This window comes from Camelus bactrianus, chromosome 3, assembly GCF_048773025.1.
Source record: "Camelus bactrianus isolate YW-2024 breed Bactrian camel chromosome 3, ASM4877302v1, whole genome shotgun sequence".
Classification (NCBI taxonomy): Eukaryota; Metazoa; Chordata; class Mammalia; order Artiodactyla; family Camelidae; genus Camelus; species Camelus bactrianus.
In genome coordinates this window covers 71,241,396-71,260,757 of record NC_133541.1, presented here as the reverse complement: position 1 = coordinate 71,260,757, position 19,362 = coordinate 71,241,396, and the positions used below count along the sequence as shown (strand labels likewise).

Sequence of the window (19,362 nt, the reverse complement as noted above, 5' to 3'; positions counted from 1 at the left end):
GTTTTCATTTTCCTAGTAGTAAACACTTGAGGAAAGAATATATATTTTTAGCAGGTTGATAGAGATGGAATTATCTCACTTTTCACAAAATAGTCATAAAATACTGTATATATGCTACATTTTAATAAATTGAGTCATTTTTGATGAAAATATTGGTCATATTTATTAGTCAAGTTCCAGAGAAAGAAAACAAATGTTAAGCATAGAGTCTATTTAAAATATCCAATTAAAATGTAGCTTTTATTTTTTACTTTCTAAAATGTTCAAAGGTTGTTTTTTATTGTATTTTAGTTTATTTTCCAAACCATTAATATGTGATGTTATTCATGATTTTTCCTTTTAAAACAAATATTTGATTTGACCAATATGAAATACAGAGATCTTCATTCTTTATATTTGAGAAAGTTATTTTTTATTTATTTTAGCTCTTGAATACTGAGGGTAAGAGTCAGAGGTCCAACAGGAAAGAAATGGTACCCTCAATTTAGGACAGTTCAAGTAAGGTTGAATAAAGTGGCTATTTAACAAGTGGGCAGGGTATAAGGAATCTCGAGGCATACTGCAATACTTCAGGTCTGTTACTATCCCACACCCAAAGGGAGACGGGGATAGGAAGGAGAGAGACCTGCAGAGGGGTCTACTTTGCCTAGGGACCCAGTTAGCCTGACGTAACTCTGCAGGAAGGGAGCCTGAGAATGAAGACATTGACTTGACTTTCTTTCCTCACTCTGGAGCACCCCGTTGGCAGAAGTCAGTCAGAAGCCAGAGACAAGAGCTATTGCTATAGTCCATTTAGGTCAGCCTCCCAGGGCCAGAGAACCAGGTAGAAAAGGTAGAGAGTGAATCTCAAGAGGCAAAAGGAATAGATCTGAAACAATGGATGTGCACCTCAGAATGAAGAATGACAAGTGTGAAACGTAGTGCTAAGGTTTTTTTTTTTCAGCAAAGGCTGGGGGAGAGGGTTGGGGCCATAAGTGATTATTCCCTGTGAAGAGCAAGAAACTTTGGGTTTGGTTGGCAAGGGGCAGGATATAGAGAAATGGGAAAAGCTGTAGTTCTTTAATGCAACCAGATTGAACCCTGTCAACTAGCTAAGGATTCTTAGTCTAACTGATGCACAGGAGAAAAGTTGACCCTGAAACTAGCAAACATCCTCTACAGCTAATAATACTGTTTTGATGATGTTGCTATTTGCTTGCAGGATTATACCTGACAAACAACGTTCTCTGGCCTTGGGTGTGACCTGTGTGATTCTGAGACTATTTGGTATGGACTTTTTGCAATCTTTTATTACATTGAATTGTTCCTTTTTTGATTTAAGTATGTGTCAACAAGTATATTCAGAATTTCACATGAATAATAATGATTAACTGACAAAAACAAGTGAACGAAGGAGCTGCTTTACAGAATTCAGGAGACACTACTTAGTGCAAAAAGACAATACTTAATGTAAAGCCCATTCTGTCATATAAAATATGCATTAATATTATATTCAGCTAGGAGAGACAGTCTTTTTATCTTCAAGCTCATACAAGTGGTTTGATAAGCTGAAATAAAACACTTATGAGCACAGAGACTATATTTTACATTGCTTGCACGTTTGAGAAGTCACTAACTTAGACTAGTACTTCTAAACATTTTCATTGCCAAAGACACTGAATCTGATATTTTAAAGTATTTATATCCAAAGAACAAATTGATTTTGCTGAGGGTAATGTACTCTGTACTTCAGGCTTTCTTAAAACAGCAGAAACCTGCTTTCAAGTCTGCATCATGACTCTATTAGGATCCCTGATTCAAGAAATTGATTAAAAATATTGGTGGGGTAAGGAAACAGGATTAGACTGAATTCAAGACTGAAAGACATATGATAAATGGAGTCAAGAATGTAGAAAATTCTAAGTGCGGCTCTAATGAGCAGAAAAATCATTCTATAGCTAGCTCAGCGTGCAGGGTTTAAGTTAGCTTTTTAAACTGAGAAAAATTAGAGCATAATTTTTTTATGGTGGATCCTGATCCAGCAGATAAGGACAGATTCTTAGTGGAGGAGGGAGCATAAGAAACGGCAAATGCTCGGTTTCCTACCTCAGAAAGGATGCCAGTGAGGCTGATGCGTTCTTGAATGGGAGAGAGTAGAATAAGGTGATGATATTTTAGATATGACTGTCTTTAGATCTTGCAGAGTTTTGCCATCAGAGAATTTTAAGCAGAGGGTAGATATTTTCTGTCTTACATTTAAAAGATAACCCTGCTGCTGGAGGGAGAAATATTTATAGAAGATAAATGTGGAGGAAAAGAAAAAGGAGGCTTTTGCTGAAGTCTAAGTTAGACTTACGTTAAGTTGGATTCTGGGGATTGTAATGAAGAAAGAGAGAAATCAACTTATCCAAGATATATTTGGAGTTAGTGTTACAAAAAATGTATCATGGATTGGAAAAATATGGTGGGAAATAGAAAAAAAAATGAGTAGTATGTCTAGGTTTTTCACCTTGAGCAGTTATAAACAGAGTGCCCGCACTCACTGAGATTAGAAATCTGGTGATGGGTAGTGTTTGACTGGAATCAGAAAGTCATGGGCATGAGGGCTCTGATAATTTCATTGAATCTGTTAGTTCTGAGAACCCAGGTCTAATGCCTTTAGAGTGGCTTTTTGTTTGTTTATTTATTTATTTTTTTTAATTTTAAGACTGTTCACTCACTTTTAGCTGAAAGCAACCATGTTGCTAAGGAGATGCTGTCTCTGTGAGTAAATAGACATTTCCCTCAGGCAGCACACAACTGTTCCTCTGGATTTGAGGTCTTCTGAAGCTAAGGCTGCTACCAAAACAATTATATTTTCAGTTATTTCTCTCAATATCTTGATAAATAACATATATATTGCATTTTGAAACTAATTTTTCAGTCACTGAAAATTTCACAATTTGAAATCTTTGGAGATACACTGAGTTCACAAAATCACTATTTAGTATCTCTGTTTTAAATACTTTCTGTTACATTTTTCATTCAGAAATTAACAAAAACTTTGATGTGTGTCAACTAAACAACATGCATACCATTCTAAAAAGATGAAATCTACTAGTGTTTTCTTAATACCTACAGAAATAAGGGTTTTTCAAAAACACAGTTATGTTTCCAGTTATTAATAATCCTATCAATAAGTAAACTTAGATAATTTTAAATGATATGTTTATGGTGATGATGACTAAATATATAAGTTTGATTTTAGAATAAAAATTATTCTGACCCCAACCTATAGTGTTTTCATGGAGAATTTACAATCACTGCATTTTTTCATAGGGACTATACCTGGACGAATAGTTTTTAAAATATTAAGAGACAATTCTTGTATCTTTGGGGATGCTGAGCACCGTGGAGGCAGTACAAATTGTTGGATCTATAACAAGACAAAAATGATGTACTTATTGGTAGGAGCATGTAAGTGATAACTGTTAAGGAATGTAGAGAAGTAAAATTGTTTTTAAAAGTTTCTGGTTGTTTATACTAAGGTATAGATATAATAAACTAAGAATAAATGGATGCATTTTTGTTTAAAGAAGCCTTATCATACAGAAAATATTTTAGAAACTAAATTACTATAGAATGTATATAAATATTTGAGACACGGTTATTTTATGTTATTCCTGAATAAAGGGTGATAACTAGCAGAATTTCAGTTTGGGAAGGAATTTTGCCTATATCCATAAACAACCAAGTTGCTGGACCTTGTGCCCTTCCCATTTCTGAAGTAAGATTGGATAGTTAAAAAAAAGTTTTTACACCACTAAGAACTATCAAAATACTCCTATCCCACTTAAATGTAAATTTCACATTGTCTTTTATTCTCAGTGATTTAACAGTGCTGGACACATTGCAAACGTTCAATATGTGTTAAATAATTAAGAGATACAGGGAATTGGGACGCTTCGTTGATAAGGTGAAGGTGCTGGGCAACTCTAGGTATGCTTGTATTACTTTGGAAAGTTCACTAGATCTTGGATCTTAGTTTATTCACCTGTGAAGTGAAAATGTTGGACTACATAATTTCTGAAGTCTTAATCAGCATTAACACTCAGTGGTTTTATAGTACAGATACTATTGGTGGGCTAAATATTTTTAAATATTTACATGTTTTGTGATTTTACTGAGTTCTGTAATTCAAAGAAACACATAATGATAGACTCCCATATTTAACAGTAACAAATATCTGTTTGATAAACAGTATACAGAAGTGCCTTTTAATCCAGAAGTCAGTTGTCCAATGAGCTTAGTCTACACTGAACACTGAGTAAAGTAACATTTAAAAAAAATTAGAAAGTCAAAAATGGCAGTTAAGAAGTCAAAATTAATTTCTCAGAGATAATTCAACAAAACTAGACAATATTCTTAAAGAAGTCCTCTTAAACACTGTTGAGATATAACTAATATGCTTAAGTATTTTCAAACACAGCATAGAATTGAGAAAATTGATGAATTACTAGACAGGAGATCTAGGATGCTAGGGAGCTACTAAAAGGAGATAATGATAATAAAGAACATCAGGAATTACAGTCAGAAAGGGCAAACACAGGAAACTGCAATAGGATATGCATTTGGGGCAATTTAGTGTAAACCAGTATATTTTAAATTTTATCCCATGAGTCATTTGAATCAGAATCGTTTGAAGTGCTTCATAAAGTATAAGTTCTAAGGTCCTGGTTTAGAACACCAAGAATTAGTGGTAGGATCTCTTCAGCAAATGGTGTTGGGAAAACTAGGCAGCAGCATGTAAATCAGTGAAGCTAGAACACTCTGTCACCCCATACACAAAAATAAACTCAAGATGGATCAAAGACTTAAACATAAGACAAGATACAATAAACCTCCTAGAAGAAAATATAGGCAAAGCATCTCACATACATCTCAGAAATGTTCTCCTAGGACAGTCTACCCACACAATAGAAATAAAAGCAAGAATAAACAGATGGAACCTAATTAAACTTACAAGCTTCTACACAGCAAAGGAAACCATAAGTAAAACAAAATGATAACCTACAGAATGGGAGAAAATTTTTGCAAATGATGAAACTGATAAAAGCTTGATCTCCAGAATATATAAGCAGCACATATGATTTAATAAGAAAAAAACAAAGAACCCAATCCAAAAATGGGCAGAAGACCTAAACAAGCAGTTCTCCAAGGAAGAAATACAAATGATCAATAGGTACATGAAACAATGCTCAATATCACTAATTATCAGAGAAATGCAAATCAAAACTACAATGAGGTATCACCTCACACCAGTGAGAATGGCCATCATTCAAAAGTCCACAAATAACAAATGCTGGAGAGGCTGTGGAGAAAAGGGAACCCTCCTACACTGCTGGTGGAAATGCAGGTTGGTGCAGCCACTGTGGAAAACAGTGTGGAGATTCCTCAAAAGACTAGGAATAGACTTACCATATGACCCAGGAATCCCGCTCCTGGGCATCTATCCAGAAGGAACTCTACTTCAAAAAGACACCTGCACCCCAATGTTCATAGCAGCATTATTTACAATAGCCAAGACATGGAAACAGCCTAAATGTCCATCAACAGATGACTGGATAAAGAAGATGTAGTATATTTATACAATGGAATACTACTCAGCCATAAAAACGACAACATAACGCCATTTGCAGCAACATAGATGTCCCTGGAGAATGTCATTCTAAGTGAAGTAAGCCAGAAAGAGAAAGAAAAATACCATATGAGATTGCTCATATGTGGAATCTAAAAAAAAAAAACAAAAACATAAATAAAAAACAGAAACAGACTCATAGACATAGAATCTGGTTGCCAAGGGGGCAGGGGGTGGGAAGGAACAGACTGGGAGTTCAAAATTTGTAGATACTGACAGGTATATGCAGAATAGATAAACAAGATTATACTGTATTGCACAGGGAAATATATACAAGATCTTGTGATAGCTCAGAGCAAAAAAAAATGTGACAATGAATATATGTATGTTCATGTGTAACTGAAAAATTGTGCTCTACACTGGAATTTGACACAACATTGTAAAATGACTATAACTCAATAAAAAAAAAGTAAATAAATAAAATGGGAAAAGGCTTTAAAAAAAAGAATTAGTGGTAGGAATGCATTGTTTTAATGAAGCACCTCAAATTATGTTCATCACAGTGAACTTTGAAGGCAGCTATGTGAGAGATCCAAGAGCTGTACTGTCCTACATTGTAGACAATAACCGCATAGAGCTATTTAAATTTCATTACATTAAATGCAATTAAAAATTCAGTTCCTCAGTAACCAATAACCTAATTTTACTTGTTTAATGGTCACATTTGACTATTCTAATGGATGGACAGTGTAGATGTAGGAACAGTGCCTTTGTCACAGAAAGTCCTGTGCACACTACTACTCCAGAGCGAGGCATATTCAACAGGGATCTATGAACTGTAGGAGCCCACACTGAACTTCAGTATGTTTTTGAAATCATAAAATTCTGTCTATAACAGTAGTTTGTCCTTTTAAAAAATTTCTGAGTATTATTTCATTTTATAGAATATTCTATAGTTGATTCATGCTGTTATTAATGGACATTTGAGTTGTCTGCAGTGTTTGGCTGTTATAAATAAATATTTGAAATACTATTGTGTCATTACAAATGGCATAGACTCATTAATGTTTCCTGTTTTAACCCTTGAAATCACTACAAGTGATTTTGTCAGATAATTAATATATTGTTGCAGTAAAATATTTTTACTTTAATTAACAGAGTCGTTTGCATCCAAAGTTTGAGTACTTTTATGTATTGTCTGTAATAAGTTTAGTTTATGAAACTTGAAAAATGAAAATGAATCCAAAAAGTAACACAATCGATTAATTTTCAAAAATAGTTCTGTTGGTATGTGGAAAATGATGAATATTTCAGAAAAAGTAATGCTGCTTTAGTAACTTAAAAAGCTTCCAGTTCCCGCTGATTATTAAGTTTTGAAAGTAGAAACGTATTTTTATGTTTTAGAATTAATACCTCCTGTGAAGTGGTAACACACTCTGCATTTTTCTTGGGCTATATGTTTAAGAAATCTAAAAGGTTTTGTAAATTTTTTTTTAATTTCCTTTAACTTGATAAAAAGTTCATGACATTAATTACATTCTACAGTTGGAAAATTGGTGTCTTTAGAGATGATATATACTTACCTTTTCTTTGATAAATGACTTTCCACAAACATTTTTACTCTAAATAAATGGACACATCTGAGGTTGTATTTTCTCCTAATCCAGGGTTTACTTGCAAAGCAATTACTATCTTCTGCACTGCCATTGCAGTTCACCTATATAAATACTTACAAAAGAAAAATAGTGACGTCCTGCATACAGTTGTGAAGAATCGAAAAGTAAAAAAGAAGGAAAGAACTGATTTATAACTGGATCATCATTGTGTAAGAATTACATATTGTCAATCTATCAATGGGACATTATTAAATAATAAACATTAATAAAATGTAAAATAATTATAGCTACATGTTTAGTAATTGAATATAATTCATATGATCCTATAAGCTTTATTATATTTTGAGTACAAATATAATAATATCATCTCTATTTTGTATTTTTAAAAGATAAAGATATACATTTAATACTTTGAAAGAAGAAGATGAAGTGGAATTGGGAAAATGCACATAGGTTAATTCTGATTGCAATGATATATATTAGTTATTGATCTTGGTTATGTAGTATTACTTAGGTTTCACGTAGTTTATTCTTGTGTCTTTTCATTTGGTCTGTGGAGGTTTATTTCTCAATATTTTTTCAAAATAAAGTTAGGTGTGCCAATCCAGTTCATGTAATAAAAATTTGTATTTAAGGCCATATTTATTCTCCAGAAGAAGACTATTCTAAAACCATTTAAAATTAACATTTATCTTTTATTTGATGATGGAGAGGTTTCCTCAGAAAATTTCTTTGGTCAGTTGGCCAGTTTGCATTACATATTTTCATGCTCCTTTAATTTTAGTGGACAGAAATTCAATATGATCATATACATCTCTTGTTACCTTGACTCGAATTTTATTGAAGAGACTACCTGGTACCTAAATTGATATCCATTTTGTGCTTTATGTTTTATTTTATGATTAATCATAATTTTTCACTTGAAGAAATATTCAAATTTGAATGCAGAAAGTGTGTGAACCATCTGTGGAATTTTTCTTAAGTTGAAATGTATGTCTATAGAAAATTGTTGATATAATTGTTTCATACATGATTGTATATCTATCCAAATCATACACCAATTTTCCAAATACCAAGATAAAAATCAGATTCTTATGAAGCAAAAACTTCTCTACAATGTTTCTTTTGTTCTCTTGGGAGAAGGAACAATTGACAAAATTTCCCCTTTGTTAACTCACATTAGTCAATGACCCTGTGTGTAAGGGCAGGCATTGCCCTGTTCATGATCTTGGCTGGCAGAAGGAAATGTGAAGCAAGGAGTATTCATGTCTTACTATATGTTTTTTGTCCTTAACTTCAACATATATTTATGAAAATTTATAAACTAGTCTTTATTTGAAACTCAACTTGACAGCTTGATTTTTCTCCATTTGAACCAGCAGGATGGTGGAATATATGAGGATCAGAGTGTAAAACCAGGAGTTTTTCCTTTAAAGATTCTACAAGGTCTGTTGGTGTGCCCTACATTCAGAAAAGGAATATCACACATGATATTTACCAAAGTAGCCACGTGTATCTGTGGTGATCTGTATTTTCAAAATAAAGTGCATTCTTGTAAAGCATTTCTCATATGTTTTTAATGTTCATAGGACTTTAAACATCAATGTACAATATAGATTTTTCTAGAATTGAAGATTAATAATTTTAGGTTATTTATATTTTCTTAATATTCCACTGTCTAAAATTATTATTTGAAAATTTATGTAACTGGAAAGTAAGGTAAGACAAAAACATTTAAATCCATTTTGAAGGTGCTTATAGTATGTGTCTGTGTATATGCATCAATATCTATGTATTTTTCAGAAAACAAACCAGCAAAGGTATAATAAAAATTATAATAATTTGGAGAGTAGTCTTAAGACTTAAATTTGAATATAACATTCTGCTACGACAGAACATGTGTTTCTGTGTCACTAACTAGTTCATAGAAGATTGATAGAGAAACAATACAATTATAGCCCAGACATCACATTGCTTAACGCCAATTTAGTAGCTTTTAAAACAGTCAGTGGAAGCTTTCTCACTATTAAAGAGAAGAACTTAGCAATAAACGAAGTCTTAAGGAAAAAACAGCTAAAAATCCTGTCAAAGTACCTTCCTTTGGAGTTAGCTTTGACTGATTTAACACTATCTAGAATCTTTATAATTTCTACAGTGTTAATGTATCCAGTAAGCTGCAAGTACAGATGGAGAAGCTGCAAAAACATTGTTAAATATTAGATTTTTAATTTTTGATGGATGTGTTCTCTTTTGAGAATTCATGCCCTCAAGGAGCTACATCTCAAAGGAGAGAGGTGAGTCCCAGCATTTAAACCTGCAGAAGATTTAATGTGATGCTTGGTAAAAATGCTGTGGAGATTTAGCTGTGCTAGGATTTATTAAGATTGTGATTGTTTTTGTTAGGACAGTGGTTACAAAGTTGCATAGGTTTTTGAATGGTTTACTTCTACAATATTTTTTCCATAAGCCTAGTTATTTCTGGCGCTTGATTTTGCCTAAAGGGACATTTTAAAAGAAAGCATACTTAGTATTACAAGCAGAAATGCTTATGCTATAGAATTGGTGAGAGTTTATTTGTGCTCTTCAAATTGCGTTTTCTCCAAAGTCTTAAAATAATAACTACAAATATCCTAGTTCCTCAATCTTTTTCTTTTCTGGATTCTCACTTATATTGGATTGAAGTTTTCCTGCTTTTAACATTGAGCATTTAATCTTACATATATAACCTCAAAAAGTATTGTTTTGATTTATTAATAGCATATTTCCCCTTTCAGCACTAAGAGGTTACTCTCCTTTTTCCCTTTTTAAGATATAATTGACATGCAGCACTGTATAAGGTGTGTAGCATAATGCCTTGAGTTACATATATTGTGAAGTGATTATTACCACAATAAGTTTAGTTGATATTTGTCATCTAATATAGATGAGAAAGGAAGAAAGAGAGAAATAAAGAGAGACAAAAAAAAGGAAGGTAGGAAGAAAGAAAAAGAAAATCAATGTTTTTTCCTTGTGACGAGAACCCTTAGGATCTTCTCTCTTAACTTTCAAATATACTCTACAGCAGTGTTACTATAGTCATCATATTGTACATCTCATCCCCAGTACTTATTTATCTTATAACTGAAAGTTTGTGTATTTGACCACCTTCATTGAATTCCCCCACCCTCAACCCCTGCCCCTGATCAACACGAATCTGATCTTTTTTCTATGAGTTCATTTTGTTTCATTTGTTTTAAATCCCACATATAAGTGGTAACATTAAGTGTTTGTCTTTCTATGTCTGACCTATTTCACTTAAGCATAATACCCTCTAGGTCTTTTCATGTTGTTGCAAATGGCAGAATTTCATTTTTTAGGATTGAGTAATACTTCATGGTGTGTGTGTGTGTGTGTGTGTGTACACACATCTTCTTTACTCATTTACTGTTGCAAACCTAGGTTGCTTTCCATATCTTGGCTATTGTAAATAATACTGCTGTGAACATTGGGGTGCAGTTATCTTTTCAAAGTAGTATTTTTGTTTTCTTTGGATATATACCAAAAAGTGGATTTACTGGATTATGTGTTCTATTTTTAGTTCTTTTAGTTTTGTTTTGTTTTTTTTTTTTTTTAGAAATCTCCATACTGTTTTGGGTATTGGCTACACCAAGTTACATTCCTACCAACAGTGTAGGAAGGTTCCCTTTTCTCCACACCTTCCCCAGCATTTATCGTTTGTGGACTTTTGAATGATGGCCATTCTGATTGGTGTGAGGTGATTCCTCATTGTGGTTTTGATTTGCATTTCTCTGGTAATTAACGATATTGAGCACTTTTTCATGTGCTGGCTTATATATTTTGATACAGAGTGTTACCATTTATTAATATGTGGAAAGTAGGTGGAGTAGAGGATTTAGAATAAAAGATGTTTGGTTTTAGATATATTAAGCTTGAAGTACTAACGAGGCAGCTAACTGCCTTTTGGCGATTGAAAACACAGATCCAAAGCTGAAGAGAGAGATCTCAACTAAAGCCATAATTGGAGATCATCAATATAAAAATTATTATTAGATCTATGGAAAAAAGATAAATTTTCCCAAGAAAAAAAAAGCCTACTACAAACAAATTTTGAAGACTGTGATGTGTAAGAAATGGCTAGAGCAAGAGACTGAGAAGAAGAAAGAAAAAAACCAGGGGTGAAATCAATACAGTAAAATGCAAGGTAAGAGTAGATGAAGATGATGAGCATAGTCACAATTGTCACATGTTGCTGAGAAGTCAGAGGAAATAAGCAATGAATGTTCCTACTGGATTTAGCAACAGAATTTGTTGGAAACTGGAATGAAAGAAATTTCAAAGGAATTGTAGGGGCAGAAGTGAAATGCAGTAGATTAAGGAATGTATTGGAGATGAGTAATTGGACACATTAAATGTAAACAACTTCTTCCCTAAGTATGGGTGTGAACAGAAGATATAAGCCAGTAGTTGGCTGGAATGCTAAGATTTGTCAAGGGTGGTAGATGGGGTGTTTGCTATTAGTGTTGTGATGGGTGGCTTGTGTATATGTTCAAAGGCTGGTAAGAAGGAGCAAGTAGAAGGAGACTGTGGTCTTAAGAGCAAGAATATAATTAATAGAGTAGATTACTCAGAGCTAGATTACTCAGAAGAGGAGAGGATGGATTTCTAAACACAGGAAGAAGGATTAGCTACAGTAAAAAGAAAAGGCTTCCTTTGCAACAGAGGCCACAAAGGAAAGGATGGATGCAACTTCAGGTAATTTTGTAGGTGTAGTGGCTGCAACTTGAGAGAATTCCTCAAACCACGTGATCTTCTGAATGTGTCTCTTTGTCCTTACATTCCCTAATCTTTGCAATGTGCGTTCTGTTATGTATTCAGCATGATACCTCTCTAACTGGTCTCTTGGCCTTTTTTTCATCTAACCCACTCTCTTCCCTGCTGTGAAAGGAATCTTTCTAAAATGCCAATTTGATTAGGTTACACAATGAGTTGTAAGTGTTTACCTACCTGGCTCTTTTCTAGATTATGAGCCTTTGAATTGAAGTATTGTGTTGTTCATTACTCTGTTCCACTTTTTTATGGAATGAATGCCTAGTGACTTTATCTTTAATGCCATTGGCACCAAAGTCTTTGTTTTTAATAGAGATTGTCGGGTGATAGATTGCTAAATACTTGTATAAAATCTTCTGTGGGACTTAGAGAATTCATAGTTAAGATCTTAAGGGCTTTCTTCATAGTTAAGATCTTAAGGGCTTTCTTCAAAGCCACTTCCCAACTTGCTCCAGCCCTCCTTCACTTGGATGTCTTCTATTGAAAAACCCATTTTATCAAAGTTTGTTCAATTGTAGGTTGAATTCTTTCCCCTCCAAAAGATATTCTAAAGTCCTAACCCTTAGCACCTGTAACTGGGACATTTGGAAATAGAATCTTTGAAGATGAAGTCAAGTTAAAATGAGATTGTACTGGAATAGTGTGGGCCCTAATCTGATGACTGGCGTCCGTATAAGAAGAGGGGAATTTGTACATAGAACGCTAGGGGAGAACACCATACGAAGAGTAAGCCAGAGCCTGGTGTGATACCTCTATAAACCAGAGAGTACTGAGGGTCGTAGCTGGGAGAGGAAAGGAAGTGTTCTTTCCTAGAGCCTTTAGAAGAAGCATAGCCCTGCTGATAGCTTGAATTTGGACTTCCAGCCTCCGGAACTGTGAGAGTCTAAATTTATGTTGTTTTAAGCCACCTAGTTTGGGTTACTTTGTTATCCCAGCCCAAGAAAATGAACTCTTTCTCTCTTTCTATGTATTATTTTTTTCTTTCCCTGCTTAAATTTATTTCAAGAATCTTAAGAAAATTCCAACTAGATAAATATTCTCACTTCTTTAATGAAAGTTTTTCAACTCTCATCCATCCATGAAGCTACTTTTTCTAACTACCATGTACAATGCATAGAACAACACTGCCCTAACTTTATTATCTTTAGAAGAAAAGAAAAATGCCTTTGCTTTTTAATTTCCTCTTTCCTCTATGACTTGTTTTCTTTTTAATGTCACTGTTGTTGTCTGACTAAGAAGAAAAATTCTAAATGACATTAATCTGTTTAAGTTTCTATGAAATAACATTTAGGCAACAACAGTGACTAAGTAGGTGTTAGGAAAGTTTTGCCTCCAGACATGGACCTCTGCCACCAGACATAAGAAGTCTCACAGGAGAAAAGTCTCCATGCTAAATGATTTCGGGAAGATCACACACAAAAAATAAAAACTAAAATGTTCCAACTCTAAAGCTGCCTCGCTACTAACAAGAGAGTTACTTGGGATTTTGTTTTCGAAATAACACAGGTATACCTCTTTTACTCTCTACTGAACCTGGAGAAAACAATGAGGCACGTTAGCATTCTTTTAAACATACTTTATCACCAAAGTCAGCAAAAATATAACCTCTTTTCTGTAGTAAACATTTAGGATGTAGCAGAGCAAACAAATCTAATTTTTAAACCAATTGCAATGGGTACATTTATCTCAATTTATGTAAAAGTATTTCAAAAGAGTATGTAAATTGAACTTTTGCATCATGAGCTGACAGATGAAAGTACTTCTAGTCATAATTAGTCATATTTATGTCACAAGTAGCCATATAATATGCCCAAGGCAACTGAAGTAATAAAAATTAATGCAAGATAGAATTTGTTTTTCACTTATTACAAAATACTGCAACAAGTTAATTTCTCTTACTTTTTTATCTGAGACAGATTTTTTTATATACAGTGATGAATTATCTTAAGTGGTTACTGTCATATACTATTTTTAGTATGTAGTTCTGCTTTGTGTAGGCAGGTCCAGACCCAGGGATTACCAGTATTACTTAGGAAAATTAGCTTGTTGTTTTTTTTAGCTTAGGGAAAAGGAGGGAGACAAAGAGTTAGGCAAGAATGCTAGCGTTAATTTCTCGTGCAAAAGCAGGAAGCTATGGGACTCACTTCTGACTCATATAATTTTCCCCTGCATAAATCACAGGGAATTCAGTTTACTGAAAAGTCGTGGGTAGGGCAGAAGAGGAAAGATGAGGGTTATGCCATTAAATCTCTGTGGTCTAAATTGTCACTTGCCATCAGGAAAGACAATGGATAGGACTGCTTTACCTGTTACTAATGTGCTGGTACATCCTTGTTCTTTGCTTGCAGATGTGTAGCTGACAAACAGCATTCTTTAGCCCTGGATATAAAATTTTTATTTATTTGATTATTAGTATAATTGTTTGACAACTCCTTTTTTTTTGGGTTTTTTTTTTAACATTTCAGTGTAGCTCTGTGTATATTAAGAAACACATTTGAAATAAGATGTAAATTTTAAAAATATCTGTGCTTAGGAAATAGCTTTTTAGAATTTAGAAAAGATTTTTCACTCTTTGAAGAAAAGATACAATGTAGTTTTCCCACATTGTAATGAAAATCCATCCTAAAATAATCTGTAAATGCAAGTCATGGACATGTAGTATATTTGATGAGAGAGTGTGCTTACTTAACTTCTTATATAAGCAGAGCTTTCAACAGTCCCCTTTCTTGAAGATTCAAATACTAAGTAACCCAGAATGGTAGTTTCAAACCATCTTACTAACAAATTGTTTTTAATTTTTATCTTCCTCCTCTTGGGTGCTGTTATTTCAAAAGATTTTTGTCCAACAAACAAGATTTCATTTATTTTGTAAAACTCGTATGCAGTTTTTTGAGGGGTAAATATGCTGTTTTCTCTTTTTTGTCCACCTTTATTGAGGTATAATTAACATACAGTTTTGTGTAAGATGTATGACATAATGACTTGATATATGTATATATTGCACCACTGTTACCACAATAACTTATCATATCCATCACCTCACATAGTTACAATTTTCTTTGTATGTCGTGAGAAGTTTGATATATACTCTCTTAGCATCTTCCAAATATACAATATGGTAGTGTTAATGATCACCATGCTGTAAATTACATCTCTAAACTTACTTATAACTGCAAGTTTGTACCCTTTGATCACTTTCATCCATTTCCCTCCCATCCCACCCCCATCTCTAACAACCATCATTCTGTTCTCTGCTTCTATGAAATTGACTATTTTAGATTCTATTTTGGATAAGTGAGATCATACAGTGTTTGTCTTCCTCTGTCTGACTTTTTTCATTTGGTATACTTCCCTCAAGATTTCACCCATGTTGTCGCAAATACACAAATGACAGGGTTTCCTTCTTTCGATAGTTGAATAATATTCTATAATAATATGAATTTATATATATATATATATATATATATATATATATATATATATATAATCAAATATATAAAATCAAAAATATATATGTATATATCACATTTTTCTCCCATTTGTTTATGCACTCATCTGTTGACACACATGTAGGTTGTTTCCCTGTCTTGGCTATTGTAAATGATGATGTAGTGAACGTGGAAATGCAGGTATTTCTTGGAGGTAGTGATTTCATTTTCTTCAGATAAATACCCAGAAGTAGGATTGCTGATCATATGGTAATTCTATTTTTAATTTTTTGAGGAGCCTCTGTACTGTTTTTCATAGTAGCTGGACTGATTTATATTCCAACCAACAGTGCACAAAGGCTTCCTTTTCTTGACATTGTCACCAACATTTGCTATCCCTTATCTTTTTGATAATAACCATTTTAACAGGCTTCATGTAATAGCTCATTGTGGTTTTAATTTGCATTTCCCTAATAGAGAATGTCGAGCACCTTTTGATGTACCTGTTGGCCATTTGAGCAGCTTTGGGGAAAATGTCTGTTTAGATCTCTTGCCCACTTTTTAATTGGATTGTTTGATTTTTTTTGTTGTTGTTGTTCTTGAGTTGTGTGAGTTCCTTATGTATTTTGCATACTAATCTCTCAATAGATGTAAGGTTTGCACATATTTCCTCCCATTTTGCAAGATGTCTTTCCAGTTTGTTACTGCTGCTTTTGCTGTGCAGAAGTGTTTTGTTTGATGTTGTACTTGTTTATTTTGCTTTTGCTGCTTGTGCTTTTGGTGTCATACCAATAAAATCGTTGCCAAGATCAATGTCAAAGGCGTTTTCCCCATGTTTTCTTCTGAGAGTTTTATGGTTTCAGGTTTTATATTTGTCTTTAATCCATTTTGAGTTCATTTTTGTGAGTGATGTAAGATAGGGGTCTAGTTTCCTTCTGTCCTATGTGGCTGTCTAGTTTTACCAGCACCACTGACTGAAGAGACTCTCCTTTTCTCATTGAGTATTCTTGGCTCCCCTGTCGAATATTAGTTGACGATATATGCATGGGTTTATTTGGGGGCTTTTGGTTCTGTTTCATTGGGCTGTGTATCTGTTTTTATGCCAGTACCATACTGTCTTGATTGCTATAGATGTGTAATACAGTTTGAAATCAGGAAGTACGATGTCTCCAGATTTTTCTGAAATACTATAAGTATCTTTGGTTTCTCCATTATTGTGTATGAAAGACCAAAATGAGGCACTGCTGACCTAAATAATTGCTCCCCTCCCCCCACCCTGTAAATATATGAATGTGATTTTTCTTACATACATGGAAGATGTCTCTCTCTTTGTATGAAGCATGGAGAACCCGCATGGGAGCAGTGAGTATGCTGCTCTTTCACGGGAGTGAGTAAAGAGGGAGAAATGTACTTCAGTAATTCTACTTTAAAAAATAAAATTTACTTCCTCTCAGAAAAAAATGTTTATCTTATCATTAGGCACAACTGGAATCCTATTATTTCTCCTATAATTCAGATGGACTGAGGTTTAACACACTTTTATTATACAGCCTAAGAATTTAAATATTCTTGGGTATTCTTCTGAAATATTTCTGGATTTTCAAACATAAGTGGAATCACTCAGAGCGCTTATAAATTTCCTGTTCTTTTGTGGCCTTCAGTATCAAAAGCAAAAACAGAGCTAAAACAACAGAGCTAGTATCTGGGGATGCTGTAGTCAGATACCACAGTGAACATGGTCGTTTACGTTAGAACACTTTGAGGTGAGTTTGCATCAATTATTGTGGGCATGCTCCTGAGACCCTCCTCTCATCCTCATTATGATTGGTGGCTTATATTGTAGAAATAAGTCACCCCTTCAGAGTTTGAACTATTATCTGTCTTATAAAGCATAAACTAAAATGTTAGATTCATAATTTACATGTACCATGTATTATGTTGAGGTTTTTTTTTTATTATTATTATTAGAAGAATGATAGGACCGGCTAAAAGTTTGTTGACATACTTTATCCTATGATGTATCTGTTGAACGAAAGAAAAAAGCACATTGTGAAAGTTGTGAGTTAAGTTTTATTCAGGGACCTTACTGAGGAGGCCAGGGAAGCAGCTTCTCAGATAGTTCTGAGGAACTGCTTCAAAGAGGTGAGGGAGGATCCAGAATACATATGAATCTTTTGCTAGGAAAAAAGCACGCAGTCAAACAAACGTCACAATATTACTGCTGATCACAAAGAATAGATATCTCAAGTTTATGATTTTAGTGCTTTTCTATGTATGGGAAGATGAAAGAATCTGGGATCATTGAAATATTTCCTTAGATTCCTTAGAGCTATCTAGGAGCCTGTGTATCTAAAACACAGAATGCTCCCTGTTTTTCTCCATCCTGAATTCCTGTCAGGGTGCACTATCCGTGGGCAGCTGCAGTGGCTGATGTTTGATCCTTGTAGAAATGGAATGGCAGGCAACACTTCTTTCTTGACTTATTTTTCACATATTTTACCATGAGGGTAATGTGATTCAAATTTTAAATTAGCAATCTTCAGCAATCAGTGATAGATTTATTCATATTCATAGATAAAAATTTCTCCTTAGAAATAGGTGTTTCAGAGGCAACATGGAAAAATATACTGTGACTGATTTTAGTTTAATAATATGACTTTTAATTCTGGCCCTAATGGAATTGCCTGGCCAGTGAGTCAGATATTTTAGGGCCACTTTTTTGCAGCCCTCACCCCTGGCCTGTTGCTGCCACTGTTGGAAACCTCTCATGATGTAGCAGGTATAATTGTAATCACACACTGGAGGGATGTGAGTATAATGTGCTTTACTATTTTCTCTAATCTGTTTCTATACCTAGAGGCTATAAAATGTGCCATTTCAGACAATACTGGGGATTCAGAATACTTACCTAGAGCCCAAAATGACCCATAATTTTCAGATTATTCTTTTTGCCATTGATAGCCAGAAGCCCGCAGTTGATCTTGAGGATGACTAGCTCGGTGCCAGTCAGGGCTAAAGACTGGGAGTGAGATGTCTGCCTGGGCCGGGAATCTCCGTGCTCAGCTCCTCCTGGTTCTCTAGGGGTCCTGGGGCTTTCAGCTTCTCTAGATGAACTGTGCAGCCACTCCCCTCCGAGGTGCGGCCACGTTTTATCCAGCGCTGCTCAGAGAGGCGGTAGATAGAGTGTAGGCCCTGATCTTTGTGTGGCCCAGCAGCCTCCATCCTCCCATGCATTCTGAAAGCATCTCCTCCCTCTCTCCCACCTCTTTGAGCTTGTTCAGGCTTTAGTAGAATTCCTCAGGGAACTGACACTTTCTTGAGTTTAAAAGCCAAGAAAGCAGGCTAGTTACTACTACTTTTGCTTCTATAATACCACCTTTCTCTCAGAAAGTGGGCATAAAGAGCATGGTTACATGAATAAGGAGAAAGGAAAACTACAGAACTGACAAATTAATCTCACAGTCAATTTCATTTTCATTGTTCTTTAATATTATGATTAAACCGGTTTGAGTTGTTGACTATGGGGATAACTTGGACTTTCACAAAATCAAAGTTCTTAAGCGACTTTAACACAATAACTCCACAGAAAAACAGACCTAGCATGAATTTTTTATAGATTCCCTAATTCCCAAATAGCCATTATTCCTAAATGAGACTCCACATACCTATGAAACTAACAGGGTAGTGGGTTCTCCTACCACCTGTGATAATCTCTTCTAGTACTTAATGACTTACTATCTAAAATATATTGTTCATACAGTATCATTTATGGAGCACCTACTACGTGTTGATGAAAGCTCCATTAGCAATCAAGAAGAGAAAAGGGAATGCTATTCAAACCTAACAGGATTATAACCTAGGAGACACTTTCAGAAAGTTCTAAGTACTGTTCCAC

The 19,362-nt window shown here is 34.3% G+C and overlaps 1 protein-coding gene across 1 annotated transcript in view; it reads left to right on the top strand.

Moving 5' to 3' along the window:
- The window catches only part of SLCO6A1 (solute carrier organic anion transporter family member 6A1), a 76,138-nt gene extending 67,208 nt beyond the window's left edge, over positions 1–8,930 (top strand). The window contains exons 11-13 of the mRNA XM_074354909.1: positions 1,202–1,266; positions 3,298–3,435; positions 7,264–8,930. Of these exons, the coding sequence (XP_074211010.1) occupies positions 1,202–1,266; positions 3,298–3,435; positions 7,264–7,406 (346 nt within the window). The 3' untranslated portion in view covers positions 7,407–8,930. The remainder of the gene's footprint in view (positions 1–1,201; positions 1,267–3,297; positions 3,436–7,263) is intronic.
- Positions 8,931–19,362: the final 10,432 nt, after the last annotated feature.